This window comes from Anopheles stephensi, chromosome 2 (genome assembly GCF_013141755.1).
Source record: "Anopheles stephensi strain Indian chromosome 2, UCI_ANSTEP_V1.0, whole genome shotgun sequence".
In the NCBI taxonomy this organism is placed as follows: domain Eukaryota; kingdom Metazoa; phylum Arthropoda; class Insecta; order Diptera; family Culicidae; genus Anopheles; species Anopheles stephensi.
Window position 1 is genome coordinate 87,029,648 of NC_050202.1, and position 20,808 is coordinate 87,050,455.

General features: G+C 47.2%; 1 protein-coding gene across 1 annotated transcript; it reads left to right on the top strand.

The window, feature by feature from the left end:
* Nucleotides 1-8,281: 8,281 nt before the first annotated feature.
* Nucleotides 8,282-18,861, top strand: LOC118504982 (AT-rich interactive domain-containing protein 1B-like). The gene has a single exon (XM_036040135.1). It carries the CDS (start codon nt 9,807-9,809, stop codon nt 13,716-13,718), a length of 3,912 nt encoding a protein of 1,303 aa, XP_035896028.1. The 5' UTR covers nt 8,282-9,806; the 3' UTR covers nt 13,719-18,861.
* Nucleotides 18,862-20,808: the final 1,947 nt, after the last annotated feature.

The window sequence follows — 20,808 nt, forward strand, 5'->3', positions numbered from 1 at the left end:
GGATTTGTACGATGAACTTCAGGAGCTTAACTGTAGCATTGATGGAAGGCGTTGGATTGTTGTGTGTTCTAAGGAAAAAGCTTACGTATCTTCTTGGGAAATTATTTTTCTTTAGGTGTTGAAGCATGTTTGAGATTATTATTGTGATTTGAGTCTCCATTAAAAAGTACAAAAAAACACGATTGAATATCTCTTTTGGAGAATATCTGAGTTGCTACGCCGATGAGAAAGAAGTTTGTTTGACGATAAATACCATGGATAGTTCGATACGGTTTTATAAAGAATTTGCTGACACGAGATTTGTCGCCGTCGCAGTCACCATCTCCGTCGTCCACGCCACCAACAAAACCGGATTAGTAGCGCCGGTCCATGAAGATGGCGTACATAAATCTCCGAATCCATTTGGGCGGAAATGTTGGAATAAATTGAAAAAGATTCGTCCACACCGCACCTTGTAGTGTTGAGCCCGGTAAATGGCGGCCCGGGCCTGCCTCGGTCCGCATGAATAAAAATATGACGGTCATCGTCAAAAACGATCATTCATAGCGTGGACGGGGTCGAATAAAAGCGAAATAAGCTTCATCCAGTGTTGGGGTGAGAAATAAAATATAGGATTCATAAAATCCTGTTCGATTCCCGGGTCCGCAATCACCTGCTGCCTGCGCTGAAGACCGGCCGCGGATAAAGGCTGCTTCTGGGCAGTGGTCCAGATTGTCCAGTCGGTTGGTGCTCCCTGGTCCTCGCTGGTGATGGTGGTGGACGGTGAAGATAAGCAACTCTCATACTTCGGCCCTGTGAATTACTATCCATAATGCAATAGCACCCCCCGGTTATTCGGCGAGTCTTCCTCGCTCGCTTCCCAACCACGGATGGTCAGTGTGTGATTTTTGGGTTTCGTCCGCATTTTCCCGGTAAAACTTGGAATTCTTAAAAGATGCTGATAAAAATGTAAAAAGAAAACAACATACAACACACGCATTCAGTACCCGGTGGGGGAGAAGAGAATATTTGATAATGGGCAAGAATGCGTGTGGCCTGTGTGTGTCCCTTATCCCCTTCAGGTTCGACTCTGGGCTTTACTGGTGGTGGACACCGTACTGAAAGATAACGCAGATGATGTATACGGCCCGTGTGTGTGTGTGTGCTCGTGCGCATCGATCTACATACGCGTACATGGAAGCGAGCCATTTCCATTTCCTTTCACGGAAATGAAGAAAGCTGTACTTGAAGGGTGACGAGACGCAGGTCTCGAGGAGGCCTGCCTGGTGGAAGAAGTGGATGCTGACCACTCTCTTTTTTTGTTGCCTCAGTGCTGGGAATGGCTGCGAGCCTGCCCGGTGTATGAAAAATCGACCATCTATATTGTATAATATATGCAAAACTTTTGCTTTCTCATGCTGCTGCCTCATATGAGTTGGGGAGGACTGGTGGAGAGGGACGAGGTAGTGGGGCAAGAAGAAGGGAGGTTCCTTTTCACTTTCTCATATAGCCCGAAAAGGAGTATTTCGCTGGACATTGTCGGACTGGGGCGCTCGAGCTGGAATGCTTTTGAGCGATCGTTATTGTCGATGCTGTTATTTCTATTCTTGTCTCTTTTTTTTTTGTTTGCCCAGCGAGGGTGGAGGGATGGAGGGAGGGAACGGAAAGGGCACGAAATCGCCTCGTTTTCCCTTTTCACTTGCGGTGGTGGTGACGGTACCTTAGTTTCTGATGATGTAGCCGTTTCCTTCTCCGAACGGCGTACGAAAACGGACTAAGAGCGAGTTAGTCCACAAGAAGAGCACACGCACGAGGACCGGTTGGCGCGAAGAGGAGGTCGGTGGGTGGAGAGTGGATCTTGTGGATGTGGTTGAAAGTGAAAAGTTCGTATGCCGGTGTTGGGCAGCTTTTCACTGTCCAGCTGGTTAGCGGAATACCGTGCAGTGTGAAGGACAGCTTGGGGGGGCAAAACAGGATGCGAGAAACGTGCGAATACGTACAAACGATGCCAGTTAGAAGCATCGGAGCGAACTGTACAGTGCGTCTCAGTTGTAAGGAACGTACCAAATAAAATTTGATTTGGATTCTGTTCATTTTGAAGAACCAGACTGTTGTGAGCGATCCAAAAGAACTTTAAGGATGTGGTAGTCCGGTGTCATGCTTATAACGTGTATGACATGTGTATGAATCAGATGAAAAACAAAAAAGAAATAGCTATTGTCCTTCTTCACAAACGAGTGTTTGTAGGTGCATTTAGTTTATTAAAGTTGGATGAAAGAAACATCACTTTATTCTGTGTTTTCGCCATCTTCTTTTAAATTTGTCTAAAGTATAGGGTATCGTTTGGCTCTTATATACAGTTGAAAAGGTTCAAGAAAATTACACGTTCACATGTTGTAAAATAAAATGAAAAACAAAAGATTTGACAGCTATTGTCAAAGTGCTGACTACTTCTAGCTGTCAGGTCGCTACTGTCAGACTCCGGTAGATGGTGTCTTAATAGCAATAAATAATAAAGAGGCTACAGCGAAAACGAAAGAAATGCATGGTAACGGCCTTTTCGGTCTGTTCGCATTAAGTCAACTGGTTAACTTAGTGAAAATAATTAGTAATTCGTGTCTTATTCTCGATGCAAACTTTAGAATTTGGACGCCTGTTTTTGAGTGGTTAAAAGTATTAAAAATGTATTTTTTTGGATGATAAATATAATATTTTAAACTATTCAAAAATTCATCTGTGCTTACGTCTTATGTTGCTGTCACTCATCTACCTTAGTTAATCAAACATCTTTGAAACAATACTGATGTTTTTTTTGTAACGTACTGTACTACCTTACCGTTCAAGAGCGTGAGTTTTTCCAGATTATGCCACCCCGGTCGAAGAACCCCCGGCACACACGGACCAAACTCTAACGCCGAGCGGTTATTTGACCATGAGCGTGAAGGAAATGCCAAGCGAGCGAGGGGCGAGTTATCTCGATGGACGATTTAAATATGCGTGTGTGATGTACGTTTTCCTCATCCCGGCGTTTTCCCACCCTCGGTAAGGGGTGGTGGAAAATGGACAACAGCGGCAGCATCGGTCTCCTTCCCCGATGTAAAACACTTTTCCTTATGTGTGAGATGAAAATGCGTAAGTTGGCGAAAACCGAGTCCCCGTTGTGCCGTCACCGTGCCCATTCCGTTTCGCCTCCTTGGACTCGTCCTTTCGTTCTCGTTCGTTTTTTAGCACGACCGGTCTCCTGCTCCATCCTCCTCGAGAGGCAGCCAGCTAGCACATGAGAATATATTTAATTCGTGAGTGTATGTATGCCCTCGCGCACACACACGAGTCCCTTAAAAGTTAGGGTGGAAGGTGTGGTTGTGTCGGCTTTAGAGAAGCGCTTGTCCGGTTCTGTCCAGCAGCGTGGTCGTCCGGGCAGGTCGTTATGGTAATACATAAACACTTTCTTCAGCACATAAAAGTGGGTGCGTGTCCGGCGAGTGTGTGAGTGTGTTTGGGAGAGGGGGGTTGGGTGGTAGAATAGAATATTGATTTTATTCTATTTTTCCACATAAATTATACGTTCCGTTTGCATGAGCGCGTTCGAAAGTGGAGTTTAGCAAAGAGATTGGAGCTAGCAGCGCAAAAGATGTTGTTTGATGTTACTTTGCAGGCTGGAATTCATTTCTAAGATTAATGATTCGCTTTTCCAAAGACGGATTTTTTTTATAAATTGTTAGGAAAAATGAAATTCCTAATAAAAAATCTGAATAATTTAATTTTATGTTAGAATTACAATGCAAAACGCGTCTTAAGGATCTTGTCTACCGAGGACGAATATATCATCAAACAACTAATCTTCATCAAACGTTGCTTTTCACAGGAAGGAATCCCCCTCCAAACACACGCATCCCTAATGAGAAACATTTATTACAGTAACCTTTTTTATTGATGAGCATCAAATTACTCTAAATGCATGTTGGAAATAAATTCCGACGTGACATAGTTGCGTCACGATTTAAAGCCTGCCTTGCCGACGACCTGCACGACCTGCTGCAACGGTGGCGAGAGCAGAAAAAAGGCGACCGCTTCCGGTGTGAAAATTCCACGGTATACTCGTCAACCGGTGCAATCGGTGCCTGCAGCTCGGAGATTGCTCCTTCCCGGCGGTGCTTGCTTGCTTGCGGGATTGAATCAATCAACGATCAACGAGTTTGTGTCACTGACTGAGGTCGTTCGGGGGGTTGGATTCGCTCCGTCTGACCCTAACCTTGGCTAACATTTTCATCAAAGTTTCCGTGCCGGAGAATAGGGTACCGGAACCCTTCGAAAAACACCCCGAACCGGACCGCCGCCAGACGGTTTTATCGTAACGGAAAAACTATCCTTTTTCCATCTGCTGTGTGTGTGTTGTGCAAGCAAAAGCCCATCCTTTTTTTCACACACCGTCGCATAACGACCCCGAGACCGTCAGAGTTCAAGTCGAGTGGCCCAATGGCCCGGTACCCGGGTTTTTCCTTTCGCTTTTTTTGTGTTGTGTTGGTTGGCTGGTACTACTAGTCTATGCTCTCGACCCCTTTTCTGGGGGTAATGGAGGAGGGAAGGTTGGTTTTGGTGTCCTTGGAAGGGGGGCCTTGGTTGGTGGAAAAGCTGAAAATAAATGAGCCGATGCTTCGGTTCGGTGAACTATGCGCACATTGATAGTGATCGTTCCGATTGCGGCATTCTGTATGACGTTCATGCTGCTAATTACAATGAGTGAGCATCCTGAGTCGAACAAATCATTTTTACGATCACTCGTCTTTCTGTTCTTTCTCGTCCTGTTTTCCCTCTTTCGGAGTGATTTGCAAGTGGAAAAAATCAATGATTTATTTTCTATGTTTTTTTTCCAAAACTTCTCTAGCTTGATTGGGAAATTGTGTTCCTCACAGTGACTGGTGGAATTTTTAAGAGCGCACACATGTGCTAAAAATGCGTTACAGCTTAAAAAACGAAGATCACTTTAAAAGCAAAAGAGAAAAACAACATTCAGCGCTAGGTACCGAAATAGGGCGAACAAAAAAGCACAAAATGCAAAAGAAAATACTCCAAGCCTGGTGAGTTGAAAATTGGTTTCGGTACAACAGCAGGACACTGTATGCGGGTGTTCCTGTAGCTAAGCAAAACCGACAGCCACACCGCCATAAGCGCATAAGAAAATCTGGGTAGAAGAAAATAAGAGAAACGCACCAAAATCATTCCAGCAACGCTAAGCTGACAGAGGTTAGGGCTAGGGGCAATGGTAATGGTCTGCCCGCAACAAAAGAGGGTTGGCCAAAAAGGGAGGATGAAATAACGACACTGGTGTGTTGTAGGAGGAAACGGTGAACCGTGATGCACATGCACATTTCTGCACGCAGGTAGCGGCGTGCATCTCGGCGAAGGATCGACCCACGGCAGGGTAGAGGAAAATAGGCGAAGCCAGGCATGAATGTGGCACAGAATTGGAATTGCTGCATTATTGCTACAGGCGACCACACATACCTATGCTTCGGAGGCACGTACAGGCAGACAGGCACACAAACACAGAGAGAGAGAGAGAGAGAAATGCCCTTATTCCCTTAGGAAATGGTGGGTATTAAAGCGAATTATGCTTCGTATTTTTAGTTTATGTTGTTTAACGACCGAATATTTTTATGCTCCTTTTTATGGGATTTTCTGTTAGGTGTATTTTTCCTATTTCCAAGGGGGAGGTGATTGATAGAGTTAGCAATTTATAGTTGTAGAGAAAACTGACAGGTATAATTTATGGGCTCGGACAGGCCGGAAACGTTTGGCGAGTACAGTAGAGCGCTGTAAGCTTTAGAGAAATTAAATCATTTATGTAGAACTCAACTTCTTTTTATACTTCAACAGAACTGTTCTTATAGAATCATTGAGCGTTGAGCCCTTGAGTTTAAAATAAATTTATTGCTTCAGGAAAATCTTCGCTAGTTCTCCTGGCTCCTAGAAAACACAGCATACAGACCTTAATTTCGTTATTCGAAGATTTATTCAATTTCATTATCTTATGGGGTGCTGTAAACATAGTTGTCATACCAGCGACTTGTCCTTGTGCTAATTAGAGCATACATAGTTTGATTAGCGAAGCCCCAAACTACGTAGCGTATTGGAATGTTATGAGTTATGGTCCGTCCTCCGAACCGCCCATGGAAAGGAAGCCACCGTCCTTACCACATGTAGAGCTCCAGCAATACCGTAGAAAGAACCGAGCAAGGTTCCTCCTCCCCCCCCTCCCCGGGTCAAAAATTGTTCAAATATTTGTCGTTTGTTTCGTTAGCATAATTTATGCATCCAACGCATCTACGCATCGATACGGATCTGATCCCTGGCCGATAGCGGTTCCATTTGCTTTTGGAAGTGAGCAAAAGTTGTGGCCGAAAAACCCGGCCCGTGTCCTATGCAGAATGAGTGAAGTGAGAGCATGTGACAAATGTTGAAGCTGGTTGCCGAGCAACAGTTGGCTATTTTTGGGGGGACTAGGTTTTTATTGTGAGTCTTGCCCATTTTTTTTGGCGTCAGACCGCTGGCAGTAGTTTTGATTCGCTAGCCCGTAGTTCCCACGCCTCGAAGTTGGTTTAGTTGGGTAGGGGGCTTTTCGCTCTGATTGTGTCTCATTTATGCTTCATTTAGCGCAGGGCGCAGAGTCTAGTCTTGGTGTGGAATGTTGAGGAGAAGATGGAACAGATGATTTAGTGCGGCTAGGCAAACAATCGCACGGTACCGGCATGTGATGCGAGTCGGAGAATGTTGAGGAATGTTTTGCTTCGGACGAATCGATAGTAATATGAGTTTTGCTATGAGAAAACAAAATTCCAGTTTTTAATATTGATGTACAGAAAATATGAAGAACAAATTCATGGTCTATATCAGGAGATCTAGGAGTAAATTATAGTAAAGAAATAATTATATGAAATCTTATTCTGCGAACAGAATCACTAAAATGTAAGCTCAAACAAATATCCTAAGAAGCAAATTCCTAGGAACACAATTTAACTTAAAGGAAATCCTTTTTCTTTAATTGCATTTCACAGATTGGCTAAAATTAAAAAATACATTTTCAAAAACAAACTTCCCCAAAACATTCATCGTTCGCGCCGTTTTATTATAGCGCACGAGTCCTAGGCTCCTTTCTTAGCCAATAAAAGCGCCTTCCATCTCTATCGTGCCGAAGTCTTCTAGGCCTGAACGCGACCAGCAGAAAAACAAGGAATCAAGCGTGCGAGAGCAGGACAACCAGCGCCATTTTGCCATTCCTTTGCACAGATTCAGCGACACGTACCAAGGCTCAACTCGCATACTCATACACAGGAAGGGGAGGAACAAAATCTGATTGAGTGTGAGAGTGTGTGTGTTGGTGCTCATGCGATCAGTGCGATCATACTGCCAAACGGAAAATGCTGTCAGTGCTGTCAGTTAGGCAAATAGGGGTGGTTTTGCAGCGACATCCTTAAAATCGCGAAATTCTTATGTCGGACGATCTTTGGTACGATTAACGGAACGCGACAGCGAATTTTGAATGACATTCCAACCACTTAGCAAAAAAAAAAACAATTGAGCTAAGGATCAAATTACTGTTACCAACAGGACACAATTGAAGAGATTCCATCGTGAATACTGACTGACAAAATTCGTCTTCACAAGTTCTCTTCGCTCGTTTTATTTTCTCTGCTGTGTAATTGCGAATGTCCTGTGGACCGAAGCATGGTGGAGTTCTCGTCCGACGTAAAAAAAAATCCTCCCAGTCGTACATAAACGGCCAGTGTGCGTGAGTCCGTGCGTGTGGTGGCTATGTAAAAGATGCTGCCCACTATACTCTCCACACGCTGCCAGCAGTCACCGTTCCTTTACCCCTTGCAAGAAGAGCTACAGCAAACTACCCCTTTTTTGTTTTGGACTTGCGTGTGCGTGTGCGTGTGTGTGTGGTTTGAGCAAGGGGAAAGGGAAGTTCCATCGGACGTCGGTAAGCGTCGACGTCGTCGTTGGGCAAGAGAGCAAGATGCTGTGGGCAAGAAATCCGTCCAAGAGCGAAAGAGATAATCTGTAGCACATGGTGGACAGAAAGAGACGACTCGATGGTCTTACGCACGCATCTTTACCGTTCTCCGCACTGAAGGATACGAGAACATAGGAGGCTGAGACGGGAGAAAAAGAGATGAGCTGTTCCGGGACAAGATTAGAGACACACTCTTCTTGCTCAACACCCTAAATAAGACGTGCTGACTGATAATGGTGGTGGTGGTGGTGGACAACGACCACTACATACGCGCGAAAGAAGACGAAGGGTTGGTGGTGGTGGTGGTGGCATTCCGGCTATCCCGGGTGTAGTACTGGTCCAGTTTTGTCTCGGTCTGAACGGAATGGGACATTTCGGTCGCACAGCCAAAGGCTCACTCACGGTGAGGCTCTATTTGTTTGGGACGGATAGTTCGGTTTCATTTTAAAACGCGTCCTCAACCGAAGCGAACGCAGGTTGAGCTGTGTTGTGTTGTGGTACCGTCAGAATCTGTCGTCGTCGGTCGGTCGGAATATCCGTCCCGGTCGGCGCAGAACCATATCGCGAAGCGCGTGTAGGGGCGTCGTGCGAATTTTTGGCGACTTTTAGATCCCCACTGAGGGGACCTACGGCCCCCATCGGTTAAAGTTTGAATTTCGCAACGCTTTTCAAAGTTTTTAGTTTCCGCGTGTGATACGAGAAAGACCGAGACAAAGTAAAGTTTTCAGTGATCAACGGTGATCGTGACGAAAGCCATTGCGAGTGAGGTGTAATGTGAGTGAACAAATTGACACGCAGATACAAATACGACACCAAGTACAAGCGCGAGTAGGTTAAACCATACAGGAAAACACATATCGAAAATAAGAGAAACCCGAAGCAGAGAAACAACGGCACACACGGTTAGCTTGATAAGACCTGAAGCGGGTGAAGTGAAACAAAGAAGTGAAAACAACAAATTAATGCAAGCAGCAAGCACGCAGAGACCTCAGAAGAAATCCACCTCGCCACAGAGAGACAGTGAGTCCAGCGCAGGCAGCAGTGAGCCTGAGCGGGGTGTTGTGCTTCTTTCTTCCTTCTATCATTATTCTACCACCGGAACCACGGCGCTGGTGGAACACAACAAAAACGGTGATAATTAAAATTTATTGAGAATCTATGTTAATTTGCCGTTTGTCACACGGTGCGGGCGAGCGAGTGGAAAAGGCTAAGTGACACTGCGGCCACAAGGTGTGTAACGTGCCCCGAAGTGTGTATGTGTGTAGTGTAGTGGTGCGCTACTGCCCTGTTACTAGCTGGCTTAGCTTAGAGTCACCGCAGACAGCTCAGGAACCCCGGGTGTAAGACTTGGAAGGTCTTGAACGATCTCCACACTAGCTGCTGCTGGAGAGCAAGCATCGTCGCGTTAATTAGGATCGATTTATGTGAAAGTTCTCAGCACAGCCGTGTGTTGGTGTGTGTGTATGTTTGTGTGAGTGGCAAAATTCCGGAACAGGAGCGAGTGGGAAAATCATGCTGTTTGACTACCTCGGTGCAGTAGGCGTACAGCTAGGTAGATCGTTTCGGACGGGTAATTAAAAGCGGGCACGATAGTGACTGACAGCCGTGAGCGAGGGAAGCTTCATATTGTACTGAGACGTCATCCTGCAGACAAGTGTGTCCTGACGATCGTGTGAGTGCGTGTGTTCTGGAATCCAAGTGTGACCAAGACTTGCCGGGGAAGTGCGCGTAAAGATCTCGATGCTAGTGAGCGAAGCGGTGTCGTCGAATCGTAGCGAATTCCTAGTGAACCTGGTGCTGCCATCAAGTGATGGCCAGTAATGGGGGGACTCTGCACGGGGTTCCCCAGAGTGTGTCACAGCAGCAGCAGCAGCAACAGCACATCTGCTCCCAGTGTGGCCTATACTTTGAGAGTGCGTCCTCGTTGCAGGTGCATCATATGCACTACCATCAGCATGACAGCATGAACCGTTGGGGTTCACAGCAGCAGCCCGTGGTCAGTACAACGCTCGGAACGACAGCGGTTGCAACGACAACAACGACCGCCACCACCATAACAACGAACGGGACCGCACCGTCCTCCACGACGCCAACGTCCTCCGACACGGAGAACAACAACCAGCCCGGTTCGCATACGCCGACGCACGCGACGGCTGGTTTGAAGCCGGTAGCGTCACCTCACACGACGATCGCGGCCGCCGCCGATTCGAGTGACAATCAGCCGCCAACGCCACAGCCCACCATAACGGAGCCTGGAACTCCGCAAAGTTACGGCGGTGGTGGCACATCGCCCTATCACTCTCAGCAACAGCAACAGCAGCAGCAGCAGCAACAACATCAGCAGCAAGTAAGTCAACATCCGCATCAGCTAGGATTGCCCACGGGGTCAGCAGGGAGTGAGATGCACTATCCCAGCTACATCCATCCCGGGTACGATCCGGGCAGTTACTACTCCGGTGGACCTGGTTCGGGTCTTGACTACGGTGGCGGTGTACTAGGTGCACCTCTGCAACCTACGGACTATAAATCCGGCTCGTCGGTCGTGTCCTCGGCAAGGTACCATCCGTACGGCGGTGGTTCCAGTGGCAGCAGCAACAACGGCGGTGGTCCGGATGGTTCTTCGCCGGCGGTGGTTAGCAGCAACGGTGGTTCGGCCGGCATGAGTCCGCAAGTGGTAAGTTCTTCCAATGGTGTTACCGTAGCAGGTAGCGGCAGCGGATCCACGACTGTGACGACCGTCGCCAGCACCACTTCCCAATCGTCCCAGCCGGCCCATTCGCCACCGAACGGAACGGGCGGCTCGAACATTCCACCAACACCGTCCCCATCGCCGATCCAGTGCGAGAAGTGTGGTATGGTGTGCGAATCCGACGAGGCCCTGAACGAGCATGAGGCCACGATACACTCGAACGTGCAGTCGGCGCAAGATCAGCAGCAGCAGCGCGTCGATCAGGTTGATCTGCAGGGTGGTGGTGGAAACTGTTACACGTACGGAGCTGGAGGAACAGGCGGTACGCCAGTGTACCCCGTGAAGGAAGAAGCGCCCGCTTCGGACATCCTCGATCTCGACTCGCAAAAGATGGTTGGTTATGGACCTGCGGGTGATGGTGGTCTGTTGCCACCGATGAACTCGCTGCATCCACTACAATCGATGCAACGACACCCGATGATGTCTTGGCATGATCCGCACAACTTCATGGGTCCTCCGTCACTTCCACCGCCGCATCCATCGCATGGTGGTGGGCCCGATATGAAGCACTCGGCCGCCGTAGCAGCAGCAGCAGCCGCGGCCGCCTATTACCATCATCCGATCAAGTCCGAGTATTCGGCTACTCCGGCGATAAAGTCCGAGTATCTTGGTGGCGGAGGAGGTGGACATTACGGTGGGACGGGTAGTCCGATCGTGAAGAATGAATACAGTCTGCCGCCAACATTGCCACCACCGGCCGTGGCTCCACAGCCAACGAACGCCCAGACGATGAAGCAGTACGCGGACGAGATGCACGACAATCAGCTGGCAACCAGTCCGTCCGATTTCCCGAGCACGACCACACCGCAGGAAAGTGGTTCGCAGTACCGTACGTTCGAGCCGGCAACTTCATCGCTTCCGGGAACAGCGGGACCCACGAAGGGCACTGCTTGGAAGTCGAACGAAGCGCGCCGTCCGAAGACTTACAACTGTACGGCGTGCAACAAGTGGTTCACTAGCTCGGGCCATCTGAAGCGTCACTACAACACGACGCTGCACAAGAATGCGGTAAAGTCGAGTGGCCAGCCAGATCCGGCGACGCTACCGATCAGCGTGCATCATCACCCGGGTCGTGATCCGAACTACGCCAACAAGGGTCGCCGAGGAGGAGCGGGCAACGGTTCCGGAGCCGGTGCTGGAGGAGGAGGTTCAGGTGGAGCTGGAGGTGGAGGAGCAGGTTCGCAGATCCAGCAGCCTATACAGCAGCCAGTACCACCGCCCGATCCACCGAGAAGTCCCGAGTACGGGACGGGTCCGGGTGCGCAGCAGTACGGCAGCGCATCGGCGGCGGGGTTTTCGACGGCCGGGAACTCGCCCGGCCATCAGCATCCGGGCAGCGTGGGCCAGGTAGTCAGCTCGAACCAGTCACCGGGGTTTCATCACCCGTACGCCGGCGCGACCAGCGCGAACGGCACCACAGCCAGCTCCACTTCTTCAGCGGTTCCCCCAAACGGGGTAGCAGGTCCCTCCGTCCAAGTCTCCCAACCGAGGGGCCTGCAGATCTACTCGAACAGCAGCAACAGCCACAGCATGGCGGAGCAAATGGAGCAAGCCACCCATACCATTACCACCATCCTCACGCCCACCACCCATCCGCTCACCTCCACGGTGGGCATCCCGGACACCCTGGGCACCCGCATCTCCACCAGCACCACCCGCACGCCCACGGACACCCACACGCCCCCCACCATGGGCATGGGCTCGCCGGTGGACCATCTGCAGCAGCAGCCGCAGCCGCCGCAGCAGCAGCAGCCGCCGCCGCAGCACATCATCAGTTCAATGGAGCCCTACCACCACCCCCACACGCAGCCCCACACAATGCACACCATCTCCAATCCTTTAACTATCAGCACCAGCATTCCATCCTTCCAAACCATCCTGCCGGAGGCACCGAGCTATCACCTTATTATTGGTAATGCGGCCCATCACCAGCACCAGCAGCACCAGCAGCAGCAGCAGTACCACCCGTCGCAGATGGGGCTGATGGCCGGAGACGGTCAGTGGGTCGATGGAGGAGCAGGAGGTGACGGGCTGATCGAGTCGACGACGGGAGACCGTAACGGGTCGTTGGGGTTTCCCCGGTGTTCGGGGGGCGCCGAGGTGTATCAGGGCGATACGGCGCCCCCCTTTTCACCTAACGTACCGGACCAGTACCAGCGTCCCAGTAGCAGCGATGGGACCACCATCCTGACGAACCTGACCGATCAGCAGCAGCAGCACCATCACCAGCAGCAGCAACGCAACCAGCAATCGCAGCAGATGATGATCGCCCACAGCACGATGGGCAACAAGTACAAGGAGTACGTTGTGCTCCAGCAGCAGCAGCAGCAGGAGCACGAGGTAGACCCGTACCAGGAGCAGCTGTTGTACCGCGTGGCAACACCTCAGCTGGGCGCCACGGCACCCTCCATTTCGCCCGCTCCCTGCTCCCCCAGCGTCACGTCAACGGATGTCGGGCAGACGCAGCTGCAGTCGGGCCAGGTCGAGTCGGCCAAGTCGGCCAACAAGGCGAACGGGCAGCCGGACGTGCACCGGTGCATCGAGTGTGACAAGGTGTTCAACAAAGTATGCTATCTGACACAGCACAACAAAACGTTCCACTCCGGGGACAAACCGTACAAGTGTCATCGGTGCGGCAAACGCTTCCCGTGCAATCAGTCGTACGAGGAGCATCTGGCAAAGCATGGCGGCGAAAAACCGTTCAAGTGCGAACAGTGTCCGAAGCAGTTCAATCACAAGACGGATCTGCGCCGGCACATGTGTCTGCACAGTGGTTCCAAACCGTATGCCTGTGAGCAGTGCGGCAAGGGCTTTATCCGTAAGGATCACATGATCAAGCACTCGGAGACGCACCGGAAGAATGTGGCGGCTGGACAGGACCGGGGAGGCAACGGGCAGAAGCGGGCCGGTAAGGTGGGAGGCCTGAAGAAGGGAGGCAGCAAGAAGGACATCGTCGGACTGGTGGACGAATGACGATGGCTGAATCTTCGCTGTCTTACACCGGAGCTGTGAACGGGCGGCGATCGACACATCGGATGTGTGGTGTTGGGTGCTGCCGCCATCAAACGCCATCAAGTGTACATTTGTTTCTGAGCGTCGATTCGACCGTTTGAGTGCGTGTGTGTGTGTGTCTGTGCGTTGTACAGGGGTGCTCAATCGTTGCGTTTTGGCGGCCATAGGGGGAACTGGGGATTCGAATGCGTGTATCGTAAGCAACAGTTGTAGCCGTTAAGTCAAGAGCGTGAAGAGTTACCTCCCTTAAGTTACTACTACATCGGAACCGAAGTACCGTCAACTACCTGTAAATGTTAATGTATGCCATCACCAGCAAACGGGTGCCAACAACCGGAAGCTCGATCCTGCCGAGTTCCGAAGCGTAAGTGAATAGATTATACTTGTACACCAGCTACCTCAAGCGAGTATAGAAAGAGAGAGAGAGAGAGAAAGAGAGAGAGAGAGAGAGTCACCGTGGGGACATGTTTATGTATGTTTTATTCCGTTTTACAAATAAAAAATCAAACGAGATAGATCAGTATCGATGTTCAGTTTAGTTAAGCCAAGAATAGTGAGAATCAGGGGAAGATTTTGTTCTCCAGCTCAGGAACACACATTAGCGAGCTTTTTACAGCTCGCGAAACTCGTGATCACAAACACTGTCCGTCGGTGATAGGGAAATGGAGGCTCAAAAAAACCGTTCAAGATTCCTCAGATGCCCGCAACCTTTACCTCCGGTGCATTCGTAACGATTCTACCTCAACATAAGTAATGCATTTTACAATCCAACTCCATACACTAATCCGTAGACGGGTACGGAGACCGTTCGAACCGACAGATTGTTTATTTTGCCTCCTTCTGTCAGTCTTCTTTCTCCAGAATAGGAGCGCATCCTAGGTGTTTTAGGCCACACCGTTGGTGGCATAAATAAAGAACGAGAAAACCCTGGTGGCGAAGCGATAGAGTTACCAAGATATGATACCGATGGAGAACCTTTTACTATATATTTATTATTGTACATGGCAGAGGTGGTGTTGCGTAGCGGAAACATAAACACTAGAATGATATATTATGTATAAGTATAGATGTGACCCATACTACACTTCTGGAGCTATTCAGAACATTTTAAAGCAATAAACAAAAACAAAGAAAAGATTGTACTGTGTGTGTACGCGTAGTGTACGTATTCTTCGTTGGACGTTCTGTACTGGGTTCCAGTTTTAATCGATTCCATATGCGTGTGTGTGTGTGTGTTTGTGGTAGGATGGAGCCAGAGTCTAATGGTAGTAAAATGAGTGCTCGTGAGTGTACGGTAATAGAGAGATACTATGTAATATAATATAGTGTAAACAATATTTAGAGATGAATGTCATCAGCTGTTAGGCAGCTATCCGTTTTACCCTCTTCTTCCGGCGAGATGGAGTAAGAAAACAAAGTACATACAAACTACCTACAATCACGTACCTAATCTGATAAGGATGTTAAAATGGTGGCGCAGAAAGAGATGGGACAAAGCAAACAACAAATGGGAGACAAACAAGATCTGAACAGTAGTCCTCTTCTCTTCTCTGTGTGCATTATGTATTGCGTGTGAGTGTTGAGTGTGTGAGTGTAGTATTTTGGAATCTTTCGAAGCTGGTCACATTTTAAAACAGAACAAAAGTAGGAACAAAAACTCATTTTACTCTACATTAGACACGAGAGCAAATCAACAAAAAGGCAAAAGCTGATTGTAGAAAAAGGAAACTCATCTTATAGACTATTGAAACAAAACGAATGTACAAATGAACGATAATGGTGCAGGAAGTAGAAGAAAGCAAATCAATAAACAGCATATAAAAAAACATGATAAAACATTGGAAAACATATTTGAATCTATTGAGAGGCAAAAATCAAGCAAACAAAATCGAAAGTAATTCGTAACGATGGTACAAAACTCGGCAGCAGAGCAAAACGAACGGAATGAGACCGAACAAACTATGATGCCAAAAGAGATAGAGAGAGAGAGAGAAAGAGAGAGAGTGAAGGGGAAACCGGAAGGTTGTATGGCAACCGAATTTCGAAGCACATCAAACGAACGATATCAAGCTATATTAGTGGCACAATTTAATCATCGAACTTCACGAGTTGCACGCAATACGGAAACATATGAAGCCAACAGGCGTTCCCCGCGATCGTCCCTGTGTGCGTTAGGTTTTATTCGAAAAGTGATTGTGTACTTTATACGGTCAGGGCGTATGGTTGTGTTTAGATTAATTAATGGTCCCGCAAACACAGGTTGGAGTCGAATTGGCGAAAGAGAGTGTGTGAGAGTTACCAAGCGTTACGATCGATTACGAACGATCGTTCGGGTTTGATCGATCCGAGCAACGCAATACACTACTATTAATTGTCAACGTTCCTATACGCACGCACACGCAACCCACTTTGGATTTGCGATTGTCCCCAAGGTGCGGAACAGTAGCGTCCCAGTTCCTTTGCTTTGTGTTTCGTTCCGTTGGCAGTCGCGTTCGGTTTCGTTAATGGGAAACTCGGACCCGGTAATGGGCACCCGATGATGGTATCTCGCCCAGCCAACCCCGTTAGCCATATAGCCTACAGTACACTAATTAGTCTAGCCGGTGTCGGAGAGCCGAGCGATCGAGACGGTCCGTCTCGTTGCGTTTGCGAGTCTCTGGCGTTTAAGGTCAAGGCTTCAGGAATGCAGGCTCGTTAAGGCGAAATGCGCTTTTGCTTTTCGTTGATTTCGTTCGTTTCGAACCAGGCCCTCGGACTGAGGGGGGGGGGGGGGGGAGGGGTACCCTCAGAATCAAGTACGGAAAAGGAAGCAGACATAAGTCAAAACTCGAATCTCGGCGAAGCAAGCACAGAAACCACACTTTGCAGCCAAATCTGAAACCTCAGGGATACTCGTAGAATTTAATGTTAGAATGTATTTTAGAGTCTACAGGTGGTACAGGTGGTACTGGAATCAAGCATTTCGGCAACGAAAACACTAACGACTATCATAAAAACACATCTTACGATTCCGTAACATATCGTTCCAAATATGGTTTAAGTTCAGCGATTGATTATTTTAGGTTACTTGGTCTGTGGAGGTCTCTGAGATCGGCCACACAACTCTTCCAGCCTCGGTAGATACACGGCTCGTTTCATTAGCCTCTACCAACGGTGGCGGTTAATAGTTTTTTTAATGTTTGATTTGTTTGGCTTTATTTTATGGTGCATTTTATGTACCAACTACGTGTTGTTTTTTTTTCGTAACGAAATATCCTTCCTGATAAGCATTGTACACATTCCTAATTTAATTTTAGCTCTCAAACACACACACACAAACAGTGGTAGTAGAAGAATATTACTTAAATAGTTACCAGAGTTACCAATGTTATCCGTGAGTAGGGGCAGCGTGCTCACGTAACAATACAGGAAGTCAAGTGAATACAAAACTACAAACAAAAAGTACATTACTCCATGTAGTATGCTCAATCGGTAAATAAGTTTGTTATGTAGCGAAAGGCAAGAGATAAAAAGAAACCCGAAGCGCAAAGCAACACAGGCGCATATACGAAAAACCCAGAATAAACAAAAGAAACAAAGAGAAACGTAAAAGATGTGTGTAGTATAGGAAAACAAAAACAGATACAATGAAGATGTATAGAGTGTGAAACAGAGAAGAAAAGAGGGAAGAGAGAAAACTTACAACTAACAAAACAAAGAAATTAAATGGAAAAAATCTAAAGAGCTAGACATTAAGAGGTAAAGAAAAATCTACAAAAAAAACTTGTAAAAACTGAAAGGAAACGAAACGAAATGTATCAAAAAACTCAACCCGAATGCAATGCAACTGTAACCCCTTCGCGCGTTCACCCGATTATCAATATATTGTTTAAAACAATCGTTCCATATCAGTGAGATACTTAGGCTCAATATCAAGAGTTTGCGCGTGTTTTGCAATAAAAAAGGGTGCGTTCCTGGCGCACGTATATGTTAAGGTAGAAGCACACATATCCCGCTCCGTGTGAGATGGTCGCTAGAATCGAGAAGGATGGGTTGTGGAACAAACCAACACTTGTAGCAAAAAAGAAATCAGTTAAAGCATAGTGAAATTGAGTGGGAATTTTGAAGCAATAGAAGGATGTTGTTTTTATTTTTGGGTTTTTTGCGTAATAATTTTGAACGTTTCCCCTAAACCATCAATACCTTTCAGTATTAGAATCGGCTGGCAATTGGAAGTTGTACGTCTAACAGCTCCAATTTCCAGGTATTTAAAAAAAAGTATAAGGAGGGAAAATAGAAGCGTCTTCAAAACACGACATCACGGCCAAGTCCGACCCGGTGCTTTAGTTTAAGTGTCCAGTTTTGTTTCTTTTTTGTGTTTAACTAATGATTAAGTTATAACAGGCCTCGTATTGTTACTGCTGTTTCCGATTTATCTTGTACGTTTATCAGCTAGTAAGGGCTGACTGGCGCGATCGGCTGGTTGGCGGACAATGAATTACGCTGCCATATACCACCACTACTATTACTACTACTACTACTACTACTACTGCTTACCACTACCATGTTGAGTTTCGTTTGCCATAGAACACAACTTTTACACAGTCCAACAGTATGACAAGCACAGTCGGAATGGAGGCTCGTCTCAGGATTGGTAGGGTTAAAGAACCACATGTTGCTATTTAGTTGTCAGTTGTTAGCTTTTAGTTGTAAAGTATATTATCACGATGGTTATTATTATTACTATTATTATTACTTCTATCACAATAAAACCGGAAATAAGGAAATACAAACTCAAACAAACTCAGGTGTACGAAATGCAGATTCTACGTGCATAGGTAAGAAAAAGTACAACGTAATGGCAGGGATCTTAGAACAAAATCAACACGGGGAAGACCGAACACGTTAGAATTTTAAGTGCAAAAAGAAGGGCAAAAAAACTACAAAAATAAAACAAAAGAAGATTTATCCGCCAAAAAAAAAAGCAACCGTGTGTAATGAATGGTACCGTAACTGGAATTATGACAAGAATGCATACGAAACACGTACAACCAAATCTTAACACAATGGTTTTGCAAGTGTATGGAACAACAAATGGAATAAAGCAAACATGATAAAAAATATACGTGAGCATTGTGTTTTTTGCTTTTACTTTTCGGGGACTGTGGTTTGGGGTTTTAATTGATGGCAATATTGAATACGCAGCTCAGTGGCCGAGGCGATGACGGCACCGGTCTGCGGGTACCGGTAGTCAGAGCAGACTACTTTGCTAAGGGTTAAATCAACGCAAAGAAAGCCAGAAACGGCAGGCAGAGACCCATCGAGATGAGATGCTGGAAGCTTGAATACGCCATTAGAATGACACCGAACAGCCTGGGCACCATGAAATAGAGATTTGTTGATAGAGACGATTTAACCGGAAAAGTACTCCATCTCTTCAACTTCAACTTTCTCAGGTCTTGCCATGCCCCATATAGTTTTCTTGGCTTGATTTTTATCCGTGGAAGAATATTCCGTCCTTTGACCAAATGTTCCTTTTTCTCTTTCTTAACGTTCTGTAAGGCCATTTCGGCCATGTCTCAAAAAATATTTATACTAAATAGAGGAACAGGTTAATAAGATCATGTTCAAGAATTAATTTGTAAAAGATTTTCGATTTGAAGGCTCTCAACTACATACAAGAAAAGGGAGAAAGAAGACTCGCTATATATACGAGATACGTGGGACAAGTTAAATATTGTCTATGATGAGCCCTTAGACTGTGTGCGGTGGTTCAATTTATGCTTTTCATGTTGAGTTATTAGGCTTCTGCTACGGTATCCAGACCTGGTCACTGGCTTTAGCAAGCACTCCTTGTTAGGCTATTTCTTGATCGTCCAGAGATTTTGGTTATTTAAATTTTCCAATATATTTTTTCAAATCTCCGTCTGCCTAACTAACCAATTGAAACCTATCCTAAGGCCTAATAATCCTTTCGTAAGGCCTGGCCTAGTTATTCTTCAAGTAAAAAAAAAACAAGCTCCGCGGCTTTAATCATGCTGCCAAAGATTTATTCAGCTTTAACCTCAAGTTGATTATGTTTGCCAGTTCTAAGAACCCGGGCCCCATTAAATCGCAGCATTGCATCATCCTCAAGGAAGCAGGGTTGCATTTGGCACCGCAAACCTTCTTCCGCACGGCACGCTGCAAAAGAGAAAACTTGTGAAAGTGTGCGAAAGAAATGGCAAATCGACAGTCAGCATCTTCTGGCGTACGGTCAGAATCCCGGTGTCCCGTAAGGTGACAGGAGACGGTCCCGACCGAACGAACGCGCTAATGCAAAAAAACCCGAGTAGAGTAGTCCCTTCTTAAAGTTGGCGAGATGAGACGAAGAAAAATGTATTACCGGTTGTGCAAAATGTTGCGTGCTCCCTTAACGCGATCCCAAAAAATAGGGTCAAAAGGGTTAGATGAGCCGTTGTTGTTTTTTGTTTTTTTTTTCGGTGGGATTGTTCTGTGTTATATAGATCGGCGGCCGAAGGAAGCAAAAACACTAGAAAAAGGAGCAGCATCCAGACGAAGGAAAAATGAGGGCATTCCCCGATTAGTCCTATAGCAGGCACCCCTGCACGGGTGTGGTGTCCTGAGCCGGGAACTGAAGCAAAGTTTTCCACCCAAGGGCGACCCGGAGAAAGCGTAAATTGTAGACAGAGCGCGCCTAAGGGGTGCGCTAAAAACTAAAGCCTAACCTTTTTTTTGTGTTGTTGTCGGGCGGAATTTCGGTAGCATTAAGGGAGAGAAATCAGATCACACAGTATCGCACCAGACAGAGGGCAGGATGAAGGATGCTGCTCTGTGTGTGTGTGGATGAATGGGAAGTAAACACACTACTACTGTGCGGTGTTCCCAGCTGGGGTTTTAGGGGCTGCCGGGTTTTTATGTTTCGGATGAGCAAACACTTCGTGCCATGAGACTGAAGAATCCTGGAAGGATGTGAATTCAAGGACAAGGTGAAATGATTGTGGAACGCTGCGGTTTAGGATGTGGATGTGCTGTCTCGGGACGGTTCCTTTTTCCTTCGTGCGGCTTGTTG

What these genes read in the sequence shown, in the direction of transcription:
- LOC118504982 (XM_036040135.1), top strand. Translation starts at nt 9,807, where the DNA reads ATGGCCAGTAATGGGGGGACTCTGCACGGGGTTCCCCAGAGTGTGTCA.